Raw genomic sequence first — 15872 nt, 5'->3', positions numbered from 1 at the left:
GTCACCAGATCTTGATATGTTTAAAAATAATGCAATGCTTAGTTTTTCTTTACAACAGTAATAGTTGCTCATTTTAAAAAGTTGAAAAGTACAGATTAAATGTGTGTGTGTAATATATACGTACCTACATATATAGAGAGACACTGATTCTCCCATCATCCCCAAATGATTGCTGTTAGTCATTTGATGCCTGCTTCCATTTCTTTTTTCCTTCTGCGTGAAGTTGGTTGGGTGTGTTTTCACGTTTGATTATACATTGTGGTTATTAAGCAAAAGCAATTTTGAAACTTCTTTTTTTTTTCTTTTAACATTAAGAAGAAATAAAGAGAAGCATATTTCATCTCCATTGTTTTTAGCCTTCCAGCATATGCTATCAGATTTTTTAACTAGCATGTTTTAATTAACGGTTCAATTTCTCAGCACTTGGATTGTTGCTGTTTCTTCGCTTTTATAGCGTGGCGGTGAACACTTCCGGGAATAAAACTGTGGTCTCTTGTTTTTAAATTTGACTACTGTTTTAAGGACAATGTCCTCAAAGTGGAATTATAAGGATGAAAGAGGGGAATAGTTTTTGGAATCTTGATTAAGTGACCACCTTTTCCATTAAAGGTTCCATTACAACTTGAAACTAAGAGTGCTTTGGTTCCAAGGAGATTCCCTGCCCATAGTGGTCTTCATTAGTGACCTGTACTTCTGGGAGCCTTCATCACTCCGCTGCTAGGTATTATGATGAGCCTTGGTTATTATTAATAATTATTATTATTATTATTGTTACCACGTGGTACCAAGGTGTGTGACTTGCTGATGATTCTGCTCACCTGTGGGACATTTGTTCCCCGTCTATATCGTGAGGATTTCAGTGCTAGCTCCCCGTGGTCATCCTTCTGTGTGTGTATACCTGTCTTGCTACCCAGTGAAGAGGGCTGCATAGATTATGACCAGGTCCTTCTTGGGTGTTTCTCTGAGTTCCAGAAGAGTTGTGCAGCACCAAACTGCTCAATCACAGTTGTAAAAATAAAACAGATATGCACGATTTCAACACCACCATTAAGTAGTAATTTTTAATGACGGAGAAATGGAATATGACTTGAAGAAATGGATCTACCTAGAAACAGTTAGGTACCGGTTTATATATACAGTCTGATTCAGTTCTTGAACTTTTATTTCTTCTTTTGTGCATATGCTGATTTTCTCCAATGAGCCTGTATAATTTCTATGCTAACAAAAAATCTTACTTTAAAAAAATCTGAGCTTAGTGTTTGCAGGTGATAATTATTTTATAAATACTACTTTCTCTCTCCCTTGATTCAGACAGGTTTTCTTCCAAAAAAAACTTCACATGCCAAACTGTAAATAATGAGAACCAATCTTTAAGAAAATATTCATTTATGTGCTCAACAGGTTTTTATTGGGTATGTTTTATGTACCAAGCACTGTTTATAATGGTGATGCAAAAAATTAATATAGAGATTTTTTTTTCCCTTTCTCCAACTCCCTCTCTTCACTGCCCTGTCTAGTCGGAAGTTTCCTGGATCCCCAACAAACATTACTCTGGGATTTATGGTCTGATGAAGCTTGTCCTCACCAAGACGCTTCCTGCCAACCTGGAGAGGGTCATTGTCCTTGACACAGACATCACCTTTGCGACCGACATTGCAGAGCTGTGGGCTGTGTTCCACAAGTTCAAAGGTAATTGCAGCTAATTTTTTCCTGGTGTCTTTGAAGGTGTTGGCGTGCCGAGAACAGTAATTGTCGTTTTTTATAATGTGAGGTCAGCCCTTAATGAGGTCATGCTAATGAAATGAATAAGGAATTACGAATATAGCTGCGCCTCGGCTCTACTGCCGTTTGAAACGTGTTAGAGGGAAACTGGGATGTGTTTGCCTTTCTTTAATACTTGAAGAGGGGAGGTCGATGTTCAGAGGGGGAGCCCAGTTGAGGATTGCTGAATGACTTTGTAGGAGATGGTATCAAATGTGTGTATTTCGTATGGAGATGATTAAGTGCTGACTTCCCTGCGTGGAGTCGTGCATTTATCAGTTTTGTCTTTTTATCAAATGGCACTTTGATTGCCAAGAAACCCTGTGAGGCGGTGGAGATGGGTATTGATTACAGAGTGTTTGAAAGTGTTCTTATGGCTTTGGTTTCATTAACGGTGCGGTTTGTCATTTTAAGGAAGGATAGAAGTTTGGCTTGATAAGACGTTCCTTCTGGTTCCTTCTTAGCTGTTACTATAGTTCTTGCCACTACCCCGAGGTGTGTGTGAGCGTGAGGTGGGGAGTTGTGAACCTGATGGGTGTACGTAACTGGCGTGGATGCAGGAGGGAAGTGGCAGGCTAGCACCAACCTTGGACTGTCATTTTAATACCCCTCTTCCAGCTGTCTTCCTTAAAACTGCATTATTTTAAAAATTCTTCTCGATATTAGACAAATACAATGAGGGATGCATTTGGCAGTGAGATTTTTTTTTCCCCCTCTAGCTTCTGTGTTTAAAATCCCTCCTGCCTCCTCTGGGTAGCTCCTTATCCTGTGAAGATGAAACACCACTTAGTGATGTTAAATCACAGAGTTTTCATAAACCACAGGATATTCCAGTTGGTTTCAGTTTCCATTCATGGACAGAGGAGTAAATTCCTCACCCACTCCAGTCGCTGCCTGCTTCCTTCTAGGGGCCTCCTTGCTCTGGGGTAATTGAAAAAAAAAAAAAAAGGCCTCAGCGCACCATGGGAGGAGACACTCTGACCCTCAGACTCTTCCTTGTCAGGATCAAAATTTTCCTTACTCGTGTCAATAATGACACTAATAAAGATATCATTTAGCAAAACTGTTGAAAGCGAGTGTCTCAGCTTTCCGATCTCTTTGTAGAACGCTTGGATCTGTCCTTTTATTTTATTTATCCAAATAAAGAAATGGAAGCTTGGTGGAGTGAGGGTTCCACCCGGAGCTGGACCAGAATGCATGTGTGTATTGGCGACAGGTGCATCTCTTTCGAAGCCCCCCTGTGTCTACTTGTTTTTTCTGATTACATTAAACTCATTGGGGACAGTTTTTCTGTAACATTGTGGCATCACATCCCTATTTTCCTGCTGGTGTTCAGTACTCAGTGATGTATTTAGTCAACAGGCACTTACTGGGAGTCGGCTGGGAGTCCCTGGGTGTAAGGAGATATCCACTGGGTGCTGGCTCTGAAGGGCTGAGCCGTGAAGGAGCATGAGAGTTACCGCGTCTCCGAAGGAGGCAGAGAACCCAGCTGGGACAGTGTCACAGGGGAGGTGACCACCGTGTTCCGGCTCGCCGGATGAGAGCAGTGGTTGTGCGCAGTGGACGACCACTTTCCCCTCTGGAGTAAAGGGCTCCTTCCTGCAGCTGCCGGGAGCACTGCCTGCGGGCGGCCCTCAGCCCTTGGCCCCCTTGGGAAAGGTCTCAGGTGAAGAGTCACCTTGCTCCTGGCCACGCCCCCTCCTGAGGCTCCCCACAGCCTGGAGTGACTGATGCTTGGGGAATCCTGCAGAATCCACTGTAGCGTTCCTTGGAGTCTGCCTGGCAGCTCCCTTCTCCCTCTGCCCCATCCTGCTTGTCCTCCCGCTTCACAGGTGCTGTCCCAAGAGCTCTCCCTAAATTAACCTCCTGTGTGCTCACTTCCATGGCGGGGCCCGCTTCCGGAGAAACCCAGCCGGCAGTGTGCATTTACAGCTGCAGGGCTCCCCTGGACAAGAGGTCACCGGAACAGGTGGTCACTAATTGCCACCTCGCAGCCAGGCACCACATTTCTCCTGTCCTGGCTAGGACCCGCCCCAGGGCTGGTGGGGCTCTGTCACCAACCACAACAGCAGTCACAGTCCTGGTCTTAAATGCCAGCCCCCTCCATCAGCCGTGGACGGAACGCTCCCAGGACTCTCGCTTCTCCCAGAGCTGGCCCTAGGATTTGGATTTTGATTTGGATTCAGATTTGGAGGGATCTGAGACTGAGGGCAGTTCCTGGGGGCAGAGCAGGAATATGGGCCAAGGTCAGGGCAGGGGAAATTTGAATACAAGGAGTCGAGTTAATGGGCTGTGTTTTATTTGTTCCTCCTTTCGTTGGTTTATTTCTAGCATCAGTCAGGCTCCCGCTGTGCAGAGGAATACATCAGATGCCGCTGTTAGAACAGGGGCGCCTGCCTTCAAGGGGCTCGCAAACAAAGCCTGCTGCGTTCCGCTTTCATCTGTCACCCACAGCGGAGTGTAGAAACCTCCAAGGTTTCCGCACGCCCACCCTAACTTTTCTGGGAAAATATGGAAGTGAGAAGAAAATAAGTTCTCTCTTCTCTTTTCCATGTGCACACTTTTGTACAGGGTTTCGGGGTGGGTGTGTGTGTGTGTGTGTGGTCATTTTTTCCCTAAACTGGAAAGATTAGAAGCCATGTCATGGAACAGAAAGAAAGTCCCTCAGGACAGACCCGTAAACGTAAGATGCTCTGATTCAAGAGGGAGCTTTCCCCTCTCAGAAAGGCGATCGCAGTTGACATCTTCCACCGTGAACATTTTGAGCGACACTGATGCAGTTTGGCCTTGTTGATTTTCCTCTGGTTGGGGACAGCTAGTTACCTGGGGCTGCAGCGGCTCCCATGTCCAGTCCCATAGCGGCTTGACTCCTCCGGGATGCTGTGAAATCCCCCTCACCTAAACTCGTTAAGTGGAGGAGTGAGTAAGAAGGTTTTTGGCAGGGGCTCGGACCATCCCCAGCCTCAGGCACCGGCACCTTCGTGTGTCTCTCGGGGCTGTCCGCGTGCTCCCTGAGCCCTGACTTCGCCTGTGTGGCAGATGCCTCTCCCCACTGCCCCCAACCCCACCTCATCTGCATCCTTATCAAGCCTGCTCCAACAGCTGGAAGGTTCTCAGAGCCTCTGGTTCTTAACAGAAGGAATCAGACGTGCCATTGATGGTAGAATTCGGAGTCACCTATTCAGTCTTGTTTCCTGGGCCCCTACTAGCTGCCAGAGAGTTTGCCAACTGCTGGGAATATTGCAGGAATAAAGCAAGTTCAATCCTTATCCCTGTGAGCATGTATTTGAGTCGGGGGAGAGAGACAATCAACAACAACAACAAATAAAATGTGTATTAGGCGGTGATTACTGCTCAGGGGGAAATGAGAGAAAGGAGACAAGGGATCTGTGTATGTGTGTGTGTTTTCATAGTCAAATAGGGTCATAATGGAAGGTCTTACATGAAAAGTGACATTTAAGCAAAAATCTGAAGCAGCTGAGAGGCCGAGCAGGCCGGCTCTCTAGGAGAAGAGGAATCGTGTCCATCGGGGAGAAGGAACAGCAAGTGTGAAGTTTCAGGAGCCACGTGGCCTGGTTTTTTTGGGGGCCAGGAAAGCATGCAGAGCGGAGCAGAGTGAGTCCGGGAGAGGGCGGGGGCTGGTGAGGGCAGATCGCAGATCACAGATCACAGATCGCAGATCGCAGAGCTGTGGGAAGCCAGCGTCCAGCTTCGAGCAGAGGAGTGGTGTGACCTGATTTATGTTTTTAATGGATCACCCTGGGTGCCCTTTTGAGATTAAAAGGAATCACAGAAACCCTGTAGGAGATGGTAGCAGTCACCCAGGTGAGACGTGCTGTCGGCTCCAGACTTGAGAGGGGCAGAAGCAGGGAAAGACGTCATCGTATTGGGGCACCTTCTAAAGGCCGGATTGCCGGGATGTTCTGTTGATTGGATGTGAGGAGTAGAGAGATCGGAGTCGAGGATGCCCCCAAGGTAGCTGGAAGGGTGAGGTGACATTTGTGCGATGGAGAAGATAGCAAGACAAACGGGTCCTGGGGGACGGTCAGGAATTTGGTTTGAGGTGTTTTAAATTCCAAATACCTAATTGGACGTCCATGTGGAGCTGGGGAGGAGGCTGGTGGATAAAATGAGTACTTGCCAAGCAAAAGGGGATAAAAGCACTGCTTCTTAAATACTTCTTCTGTTCCAGGCACTGAACTAGACGCATTGCACATTTGAAAATAAAAATAAACGGGGCCCAAGAGGTTAAATAACTTTTCATGGTCAAAGGGCTGTTGCTCCAGGCTGCTGGGCTGGGGGTCTGTGCCCTCCCTGCTGCCTGCGGCGCCCCCTCCAGGCTTCCCCACGGCCCCGGGGGAGGGCACCTGGGAGGCAGGGTCTGCATCTCAGTGCAGGTGTGGCCGCCGGTGAGTCAGCTGGACCCCTGAGTGCCACAGTTTGACTGCATGAAAATTTGGAAATAGTATCTGATCTTAGCAGTCTGGGGAAGCTGCTGTAAAGGCTTAGTTAAGTGATGACCGCACACCCGTAACGTGAAACTTTTGGAGGAAAGCCGTGCTGAATGTTCAGGACAGTCTTTCTCCTCATAAGGACAAATGCCTTTCCTTTAAGAAGGTCTTGTTGCCATGGTGCCGAGTTCTGGCCTGGAAGCGGGTGTTGGCAGGGTCTCGAGGCCAGGTGGGTGTTACCCTGCTTACCCTCACATCTCCACGGTGTGGACAAATGTCACAGCAGTGGGTGTTTTTTAAGGCTCCAACAGACTAATTCCAGTTCACATTTGTAAGCACTGATCCTGTGCCAACCACTCTGTTAAACACTCTCTGGGTAAACTCATTTAATCCTCACGGCACTCCCTTGAAGTAATTACTGTTAATGTTCCTATTTTCAAGATTTGGGAACCGATGGTTAGGGAGGCAAAGTAGCTTACCCAGCGTCTCAGCTCTTAAGCAGTGGAACTGGGATTTGAACTCAGATGGTCCAGCTCTAAATCCAACACTGTGCACCCTGCCCCCTCTCTGCCCGGAAGAGGAGAGGGTGGAGCTTAGTGTCTCTTTGGAGAAACCAAAGTCAGATGGATGAAAGAACTCTCAGTGACCATAGAAAGTTTGTAGAGGTGGGCCCAAGGTGATGCAGGCTTTTAGAGAGCAGGCATGGGGGCAGAATCAGAGGCATGAGGAAGTGTGGTTTTCTCTGAATTTGAGAAAATAAAACCTCAGTCTCCAGAATCCTGGCCCAGCTGTGACTTCCCAAAACATCCTCTTTAAAGTCGCTGTGATCCATCAAAGCCCCCCCCATGTCCTCAACGCGGTCCAGTAGAATAAGCCAGGATCGGGGCTTCCCGCAGGGATTCTGTGACCCCGGGCAGGTTACTTGACTTCTCTGTGCCTCAGTGAACAAGGAACCGTACCAGCAGGGTCCTTGCGGGAAACACACCAGATCACAGGCACTGTCTTTCACGTTTCGTTTTCTCAGGACTCCTGCCAGCGGGCATGGGGTGAAGGCGGAGGTGGAAACGCGTGTCTGCTCATTACCTGGCAGCTTTGTCCCCAAAGCCGTCGGGGCTGGGGTGGCTCCAAGTGTAAAGTAATGTAAAAGTGCTCAATACGAAGAACACTGGAAGTATCATTTTTGAAAAGACATTCGTAGAGCTTTTGTGATTATAATCACTTGCCTTGAAGGGGGTTTTAGATATTCTTCCTTTCTTTTTTCTTTTTCTTTTTCTTCCCCGTTCTTTTTTTAATTGAAGTATAGTCAGTTTGCAGTGTTGTGTCAGTTTCTGGTGTACAGCATAACGTTTCCATCATACATATACATACATACGTTCGTTTTCATATTCTTTTTCATTATAGGTGACTACACGATGCTGAATACAGCTCCCGGGGCTGTACAGTAGGACCTTGTTGTCTGTCTGTTTTATACACAGTAGCTAGTGTAGGTCCTCTTGGACCTGTCTTCAGGTCTCCTCTCTCCTTACCTGGCCGTGGCCTGCCCCTCCCTCCCTCCTTCCCTTCCTCCTCTCTGCCCAACTTCTCTCCCTTTGTCAGTGGAACTGGTGGAGTAGGAAAAGCTTTGCAGAGGAAGGCACCAAGTTTTAAATCCCTGCTGGTCTCCTCATCAGAGGATGACTTGGGGTGTTGGTTTAGTGTCTGTCAGCCTCACTCCTGCACCTGTACAAGGAAAATCCTGATGTCTTCTCGTAGTGATGTGAGGTCCAGGCAGTGGTCCACTGGTCCCCAGTGGATGCTCGGGCTGCGGGATTTCCTTTCACCTGTCCTTCCTCTCTCCTGTGTGAGTTTGTTCTTACCCACCCCTGCCCTTTCTCCAACTTCCAAATGAAGCTTCATGCTTCCCTCCCTTCAGCTGATATAAAAGGAATCAAAGAAGGCCTTTCAGGATGACCATATAACCAGCCGAAAGCCGCCCCCTTCGGCCCGGCCTGGTGTGGTCCTCTCCTGGGGGTGCTGGTGGCAGACAGAGCCCCGCTCACCGCACATCTGCTTCCGACAATTCCTAAACTTGAGAGACTGTTTTGCCACGGGGAAGAAAAACAGAAATTTTAAAAGCTATAAAGTCTGCCATAAAGTGCTGTAAAATGACTCCAGCTGTGCTGTGCGCGTGAGGGATGCGGTGTCGGTGCGAAGGTGCTGGAACTCTGCTGGGACAGAGCCGAGCTGTCTGTGGTCTTCGTTGTCCGTCGTAAGATTCCGCTAAAAGGCTGGGGCACTTCTTTTTCATCTGGGCTGTGGTGTCAGTGTTGTCCTGCACTCCTGGTACTGTGGGCTTCCTTCCTCAGCACCCAGTTTCATTCTCCAGTTCTCTTTTTTACCTTCTAATTCCTGGGAAGCTTCCTGTGGCCCCTTATCCTCCCTCCCTCCACCTGCTGCACACCTGTTGTCCGCCCTGCCTTCCACCGAGAATCCAGGAGCTACGCGCTGATCCTCTCCGGAGATGCGTCATGGTTCTTCCATCGACAAGCGGAGATGCTCGCTGTGGGGGGCTCTCGGGACTTTAAGTCCTGGCAAAATTGGGGAAGCGGTTTTAATTATTTTTCAGATAAACTTTGACATGGATCTGCCTTCTCTCGCTATTTGAGAAAAACTCTTTGGCTTGCCTGAGCCTCTTTTGTGTTGCTGTTCTGTGAACGTGGGGGAGCGGGTACAGTACAGTAATCACTGCCCCACAGGCTACGTTTGGTGGTTAAGTCGGCAAATGGCTCTGCCTTGCACAGTGCTTAGCAAGTAATTCCCTTCCTTTCCTTCTGCATTCATTGTTTTCATCTTGTTTTTCCAACCTGAAACTCCTGAGAGCTGGGGGAACAGAAGTCTGCCTGCCCTGCCCCCTGCCCTCCACATTCTTTCAATCACCCATTCTTTCATCAGTTTGTTATCTTTTGAGCCCTTGGACCTGTCCTAGGTCCTGGGGATAAAACAGTAAGTAAGGCAGACCCAGACCTGCCCTCACGTTGCTAATTTCCATTAGATGCCTTTTCTGTGTCAGGCGCTGGGCTGGCTTCTTGGCCCTCAGAGGTCTTTAAGTTCCTTGCCCAAGACCAGGCAGTGAGGCAGTGGCAGAGCCTGGATGGAAGCCAGGCTGACCCCAGGCTGACCTCAGAGCCCTTGCTTTTAGCCACTGGATTCTAAATCCAGCTGAACACACAGTCACGTTAAAGTGCGGAAGGTACCTTGAAAGGCGGAATCCAGGGTGACGTGGAATCACATTCTGGGGAACACGGTCCTGGCCAGGCGGGCTGGGAGGTCAGGGAGGCTTCCGCAGGGAAGAGGCATGGGGACCTCAGCCTCCGTGGCCCCACTTAGGGGGGGTGTCGTATCCAAAGACCTTAGGCCCAGAGAGGGTGGTGCAGACCCTGAAAGAAACATTAACTCTGCTCCTCAAACAGGCCAGGCGGCCTCTGCCTTTGGTCCTTTGCTCTGATGTCCACCTGCGGGGACCGCTTGGACCCCAGCCCTCTCCCTGTCTTGCTGCCATAAGTCCCTTTAAGTCTTTGCTCAAATCTCAGCTTCTCAGCCAGATTCCCTCCGACTGTCCCTTTAATCCTGCATCCTGAGATCCCATGCGTCCCGTCCTTCTCACCCTGCTCGCTTCATCTTTGTGACAGCACCCATCACCTTCTCATCCAGTTAATAGTTACTTACTGAGATGGCCGTTCCGCTCCCCGCAGTGAGCAGCACGGATACAGGTCCCAGGGACATGGCTGGCTTCACCTGGCTCCTGTGTCTTTCCTGCTGAGACAGAAGCACCACAAGGGGAGAGGCCTTGGTCTGTCTGCCTTGCTCCCGACGCCTTCCCAGCACCTGAGACAATGCCTGGCAGAGGAAAGGCGCTCAGTACATAGTTTCTGGACTAAATAAACAAATAAGGCATGCGATTCTAAAAATAAGGCCAGAGAACTACGAAAGGTTTTATAAGTTACAGCTTTGGGTTTCACCCAAAGGTAACTGAAAGACTGTTCAGAGTTTCAGGGACAGAAAAGGATACTAGATTTTCAGATTTGAAAAGGTTCCTTTGGCTGGAGTGTGGGATGATCTGAAATCCGAAGCAGGAAACCAGGGCCTTGGAAGAAAGTTCAGATAGTAGGTGGGAGGCTGGCTACTGCTGTGGTCCAAGCAAAATAGGATAGTGGCCTGAGGCAGGATATTGCCCTTGGGGGCAAGAGGAGGACCTGGATTAGAGATGGACAGGGAGGCTGAGTGGACCTGGGTGACAAGATCAGTGTTGAATGTGCGGAGATAAAGTGACAGGTCTGGGCCTTACAGAGAAGTCCGGGCTGAAGCTGTCTTGAGGTGTTTCCTTTTAGGGATGAAAATAGAGCTGTTTTATTAAGATGGTCCCACCAGGTTATGACAGTTTTCCTTTTCTGGACTTCGGGTGTAGAATCTGGGGATGCCAGCCCTGTGCCTCCCTGGCTGGATTTGCCGCGTTGTTAGGAGGCCAGTTGGGTGGTGGCAGGTGGGGATCAGCAGGTCCAAAGGCGGGGCGAGGTGTGACAGGCAAGCTGTGAGTAGCAAGGAGGGGGAGCAGAACCCATCAGAGGAAGGTCCCTGAGCTCACCCTGGATGTGTTTGGAGCCCCTGACCCTGCAGCCCATCCCCAGTGAGTGATGTCACCTCCTTCCCCAAACTGCCACTTTATCATCAAGCCAGCCCCTGAGTGTTGGGTCTGTGCTCCTCCTGGGATGGGGCCAGACAGCCACACTGTTCCCCCAACAGGGGAGGCAGGGCTTCCGTGCATTGTGCGACGTGCCTTCATGCACAGGGACCAGGTCCTCTGTGAAGCGAGCTGGAGGACACTGAGGCTCATAGGGAAGAGGGGGAAAGACAGATTTCTAGAAGTAGCTGTGTTGTGTTTCTTTCCCCTCTTCCTTACCCAACTCAAGTGTCCACTCCTGGGGTGACAGGACAGAGACGTCCGAGTCTTTCCTTAGGGTTGCTCCCCATCCAGCCTCTCACCGTCTTTATAACCTTGACACTCCTCAAATCTCTGAACCGCTGATTCCTTCCAGCAAAGTGGGGATGGTAATGCGGTGAGGGTGATGTGTGATGATACATAGAAAGTCTCGGCGCAACACTTGATACCGCGTGAGCACTAACAGTGTCTCGCTGCTGCTCTTGCTGTCATTAGAATCATTTCGCCGTCATCGCAGTAAGGCAGCTGTCGACACACCTGAAAGATTCGGGCAGGGAGGATCTTTGAACTTAAAGGAGATGATAACAGTCCCCATGAGTAAGGAGAGCCCCCCATATATCCTCGATCACGATGAAGACGGGGGCCTGGAAGGAGGGTCACAAGCGAATGAGAGTCAGGATTCTGTCCTGATTGGAAAGAGCTGGCTGCGTGTCTCGGTGGGGAGAGCAGAGGCTGGGGAGGGTGACAGTCCCCCAGGGACCTGGGTAGAGGCCTGACTCTCCCATGCAATCTACACTTCAGTTTCTCAGGCTTAATGGGAACAATGTTTTGGAAGCAAAATATGTAATTCACCTGGTCCTTGGCAGGTAATTGTTATATAACCTCAGTTCTTTGATGCGAGGTTTTTGGTTCTTTTTTCCCCTACATTTTACCATTTCTGAAATTAACATGTAACTTACCAAATCAACTTGACTGATGAGCATTTTTTCTTGTGGAAAACATTTTGCTATATCCTACATTCAGTGGCCTCTAAGAATCCAGAGAATACGGCGTTACTGTTTTTATTGTTTCTCTAGCTTTTCCTTTTATCCTAGAGTGGTGGAGAAGAGAGTTGGAGGGTGAGTGTGGCTCTGGACTGGAGAATGAAGAGCTGAATTGGGAGGCTGATTTGAATCAGTGAAAGAGAGGGATCTTAGGGTCTTAGTGGTCTGCTCCTTAATCACCTTTTATTGTGTGACCACAGAGTCCTGGGACATTGTGCTCTTGGTAATTTGGGTAAATACCTTGCTTGTGTCTCACGTGTTGGAATGGTTACTACCTCCGGATGGGCCTGGCCCTGGCCCTCCCCTTGTGAGACTGACCACTTGTTTCTTGGAAGTGGATCTTTATCTATGTCGTGGGCATGGAGAGAGTGGAGGACAGGGGCTGTCAGGTCATGGAATGGAAACAGTTTGGATTTTTTAAAAATTTCAGGAAAAGCTACTGAAAAGTTTAAGGATTAAACCTAAAACTCCAGAAAGTTACTCTGCCCATTTCTCACTCATTCAGACACTCAATAAATATTTACTGAGCACCTACTTGGTACAAGTTTATGTTCTCTAATGCCCGGTCCTTTAGAAATTCATGGGACTAACTCATCCTTGTTGGAAAAAAATCAGATACTTCTGGGACCATTTTAGGGTTTCCTGCCATTAATGTGAACTGTTTAGCTAGATCGCTTCTCTGACATTTAGCTGATGTGAGCTGCCTTGAGTCAAGGAGATTTTGATCGTGAATGTTGCTATTCATGGATACATGGGAGGGGTAGCACTGTCCTAGGTCACTTCAGGGGAAGGGAGGGTGAGGGAGCAGATTGGGACCAAATTAAGGCACAAGAGACTTAGTGGGAGTGACAGTGAGAGACAGGTGCAGATCTGGTAGTGGGAAGAGGCAAGAAGCAAATACTTGTTAGAGTAAGTTTATGGAGAAGGACGAAGCCCATCTTTAGAATCATGTGCTCAGAAAGGAAACTGGTTTTTTTCTTTTTCTTGTTTATTCTACCAGTATCTGGGCCAAAGGGGTCTCCTAGGAAGGTTAGCTCTGCTTCTAGTTTATATAGTAAAATACAAATTGTATTTTGTGACAGCCAAGTAGTAACCTGATGGTCATTTACAGCTGTGTTCTCTGAGCAGTAATTCTGATTGCCAGGTGGAGGGTGGCTAATAAGGATTACCTGTAGTGTCTTTCCAAATTGTGCAGGTCCAAGGCCCACTCCCATCCCCCAGCAACACCTGGACAGCACCGATGCTCTGAGAATCATGACTTTAATGCAGAGTTTCTTTACCTCAGCACTATTGGCATTCGGGGCTGGATAATTCATTGTTGTAGGGGGCTGTCCTGTCCATCCCTAGCCTCTACTCACTACATGCCAGTTGTGACAACCAAAAGTATCCCCAGGATCATTAAATGTCCCCTGAGATGCAAAATCTTTCTCTACTGAGAACCACTTCCTTAGTGACCCACCATCACCAATAAAAAGGTGTAGGAACAGTCAGGTGATGATGGTGTTGGTGGTTTTAGCCATTTGATAATGACTAGCCCCAAAGAAAAAAATGAAATCTGAACTTCCTACCACTTGTTTATTGGTTCAAATCTTGAAGGCCCCCTAACCATGTGCCCTTTGAATGACGTTCTGAATCAGCCCTCTGCTCAGGTGCCTACTATGTGTGCTTCAGACTTCTTCCCCTTCTGTTTTATACTCAGCCCTGGCCTCCAAACTGCTCGAACTGTGACTTTTCTCCTCTTCACGCCTGCGGAGAGTTGAATAAGTCAGTAGTGAATTTCCTCTTTCAGAAGATAAATAAATGCATTCATTCCCTTGTACCTGGGAGGAAATGTGATACCAAGGGGAAATATGATTGAATTGATCAGACTCAAGTGCACTGATAGCCATAGATTTGGGTCGGACCCACTGGAATTTATGATATTCCCTCGAAATTACAAGAAGAAACCAACGTGCTGCTCATCTACATACTCGTGAAGAGAGGGTGTCGGCGCGTGTTATCCTGTGACCGTCACAAGGACACAATTATTTTTTCCTCCCAAATGCATATACATAGATTATTAGCAGCACATAGTCTATGACAAGGACGGACGTGGCCTGTCAGGGAAGACAAATAGCTGTTCTCCTCCATGTGTTGTGCTGGGCTTGCCCATCTGGAAGAGTGCAGTGGGCAGACTTGTGTGTGCCGATTCCTTATTGTGATGGATGGAGGGACCGTTTAAGGGAACACTGTCAGCCAGCAAAGGACCGGGTAAAACCACCAGCTTCCCTAGAAGCAGAAGGATATTTTTTTCACACATAACCTTCTCCATTAGACAAGGAGGCTTGGGTTCCTGTTTTCTCGTTGGCTTTTTGATAGGTCTCAGGGACAAAGAAGGTATGACAGTTTGGGACATCTTTACTGCTTAGACGTCAAAAGATCATATCCTGTGATGGCAAAAATTCTTATAAGATAAAAAAGAGGATTTCCCAAATCAGGCCAATGATCTTTTTTTTAATGATGTGATTCTAGGATATTAAAAAAAAAAGGCACCCCTTGAAGGGCTTTGTGGGGTGAGGAGTGAGGAGGAAGGAAGGGAGGGGTTTGGCTGGCAGTGATGGAACTTAGTTTTTCTTAAGTGGACTTTTAAAGTTTGGGGACAGGTTTTGATTTTACAGAAAAATGTTGAAGGTGGTGCAGAGTTTCCACATACCTTGCACCCAGTTTCCCTTATGATTCATATCTCACATTAATATGGGACACCTTGGGGGGAGGTGGGGACTGGCTTTGAGAAGATGTCTGGTACAGTCCAGACTGTGCAGGGAAGGCTAAGATGTTCCACATACATTAGCTCCTTTCATCCTTACAACAGTCCTGACATGTTCAATCCCCATTTTACAAGGCGAATCGGTGCTTTAAAAGGTTAAACAACATACGCAAATCATCTGAGTGATAACTGCGAGAGCCGGGATCTCACTCAGCCTGTCGCTTTCATTTGTCAGTTCATCCCACAGGTTTTTAAGCCCTGCTCCTTGTCAGTCTCAAAGTCAGTACTGAGCTGTAAGAATGGATAAGAGGACACACCTGCCTTCATGGAGATGATGCTCTAGTTGAGAGTTCAGAAGGGCAGACAAATTCTGAGAAAGGACTGTGGTGAGGCATGGGGGGGTCATGTACCAAGCACAGTGATGCTGTCCTAGAGGGGAGAATTAACTTTGGGGACTGGGAAAGATGTCACCCGCAACATGAGATGCATAGGTCTTGTGGATTGGCTGGAGATGTCCATGTTGAAAAACAAAATGGACCAAACTCATGAAGCCGTGAAACAGCATGGCATGATGCCTCAACTTCGGGGGTTTCCCTAGGGCGGGTATATTTTATACAAAGAATCGAATATAGGAGGATGGATGGGGAGTGTGATGGAAGATTAAAAAGTAGGCAGAGCTAGATCATGGAGGGTGTGGTGTGGCATGCCACACCAAGGAGTTTGGGCTTTTCCAGAAGACAGTGAGGATCCACTGATGTCTCTAAGGAGTAGAGTGATTCTAACCACAGTCAGTCCTCAGCATAGAAAGGTGATTGTACTGGCGAGGAGGGGATGGGTTGGATGGTGCAAAACTAAAAATGGAGGCCAATTAGTCAGCCATGTCAATAACCCGAGAAAGACATGGTCATTACCTGGACTGAGGCAGAGGTGGGATGCAGCAAAATTTTAATTTTAATCAATTAAAAATGAATGTCCTGGCAAGATGTAGTATAAGAGAGAAAAGATGTGTAGATGACCCTGGCTTCCCAGTTTAGCAGGCTGGGTGGGGAATATAAGAGAAAGCACAGACTTAGAGTGAGAAAATGAGTTCAGCTCTTTGACCTGTGTGATGCTGGGATAGTGGTGGTGGACGTTTAACTAGATAGCAGGTGCTTCCTCGTAACACACCGCACATA

General features: G+C 47.9%; 1 protein-coding gene and 1 long non-coding RNA gene across 6 annotated transcripts in view; one reads left to right on the top strand and one right to left on the bottom strand.

Moving 5' to 3' along the window:
• LARGE1 (LARGE xylosyl- and glucuronyltransferase 1) overlaps positions 1 to 15872 on the top strand; it is a 491672-nt gene that overhangs the window by 280430 nt on the left and 195370 nt on the right. For all 5 annotated transcript variants that reach the window (XM_032492096.1, XM_032492097.1, XM_032492099.1 and 2 more), the window contains exon 6: positions 1518 to 1689. In XM_032492096.1, the coding sequence (XP_032347987.1) occupies positions 1518 to 1689 (172 nt within the window). The remainder of the gene's footprint in view (positions 1 to 1517; positions 1690 to 15872) is intronic.
• On the bottom strand, positions 7539 to 10129 carry LOC116667508. Its single transcript, XR_004324313.1, has 3 exons — positions 9918 to 10129; positions 9446 to 9628; positions 7539 to 8779 (listed from the first exon to the last, which is right to left on the bottom strand). It is a non-coding gene; the product is annotated as an uncharacterized LOC116667508 (long non-coding RNA).

This window comes from Camelus ferus, chromosome 12, assembly GCF_009834535.1.
Source record: "Camelus ferus isolate YT-003-E chromosome 12, BCGSAC_Cfer_1.0, whole genome shotgun sequence".
Taxonomy (NCBI): domain Eukaryota; kingdom Metazoa; phylum Chordata; class Mammalia; order Artiodactyla; family Camelidae; genus Camelus; species Camelus ferus.
The sequence above is the reverse complement of the archived record's forward strand: the minus strand, read 5'-3'. Positions and strand labels throughout refer to the sequence as shown.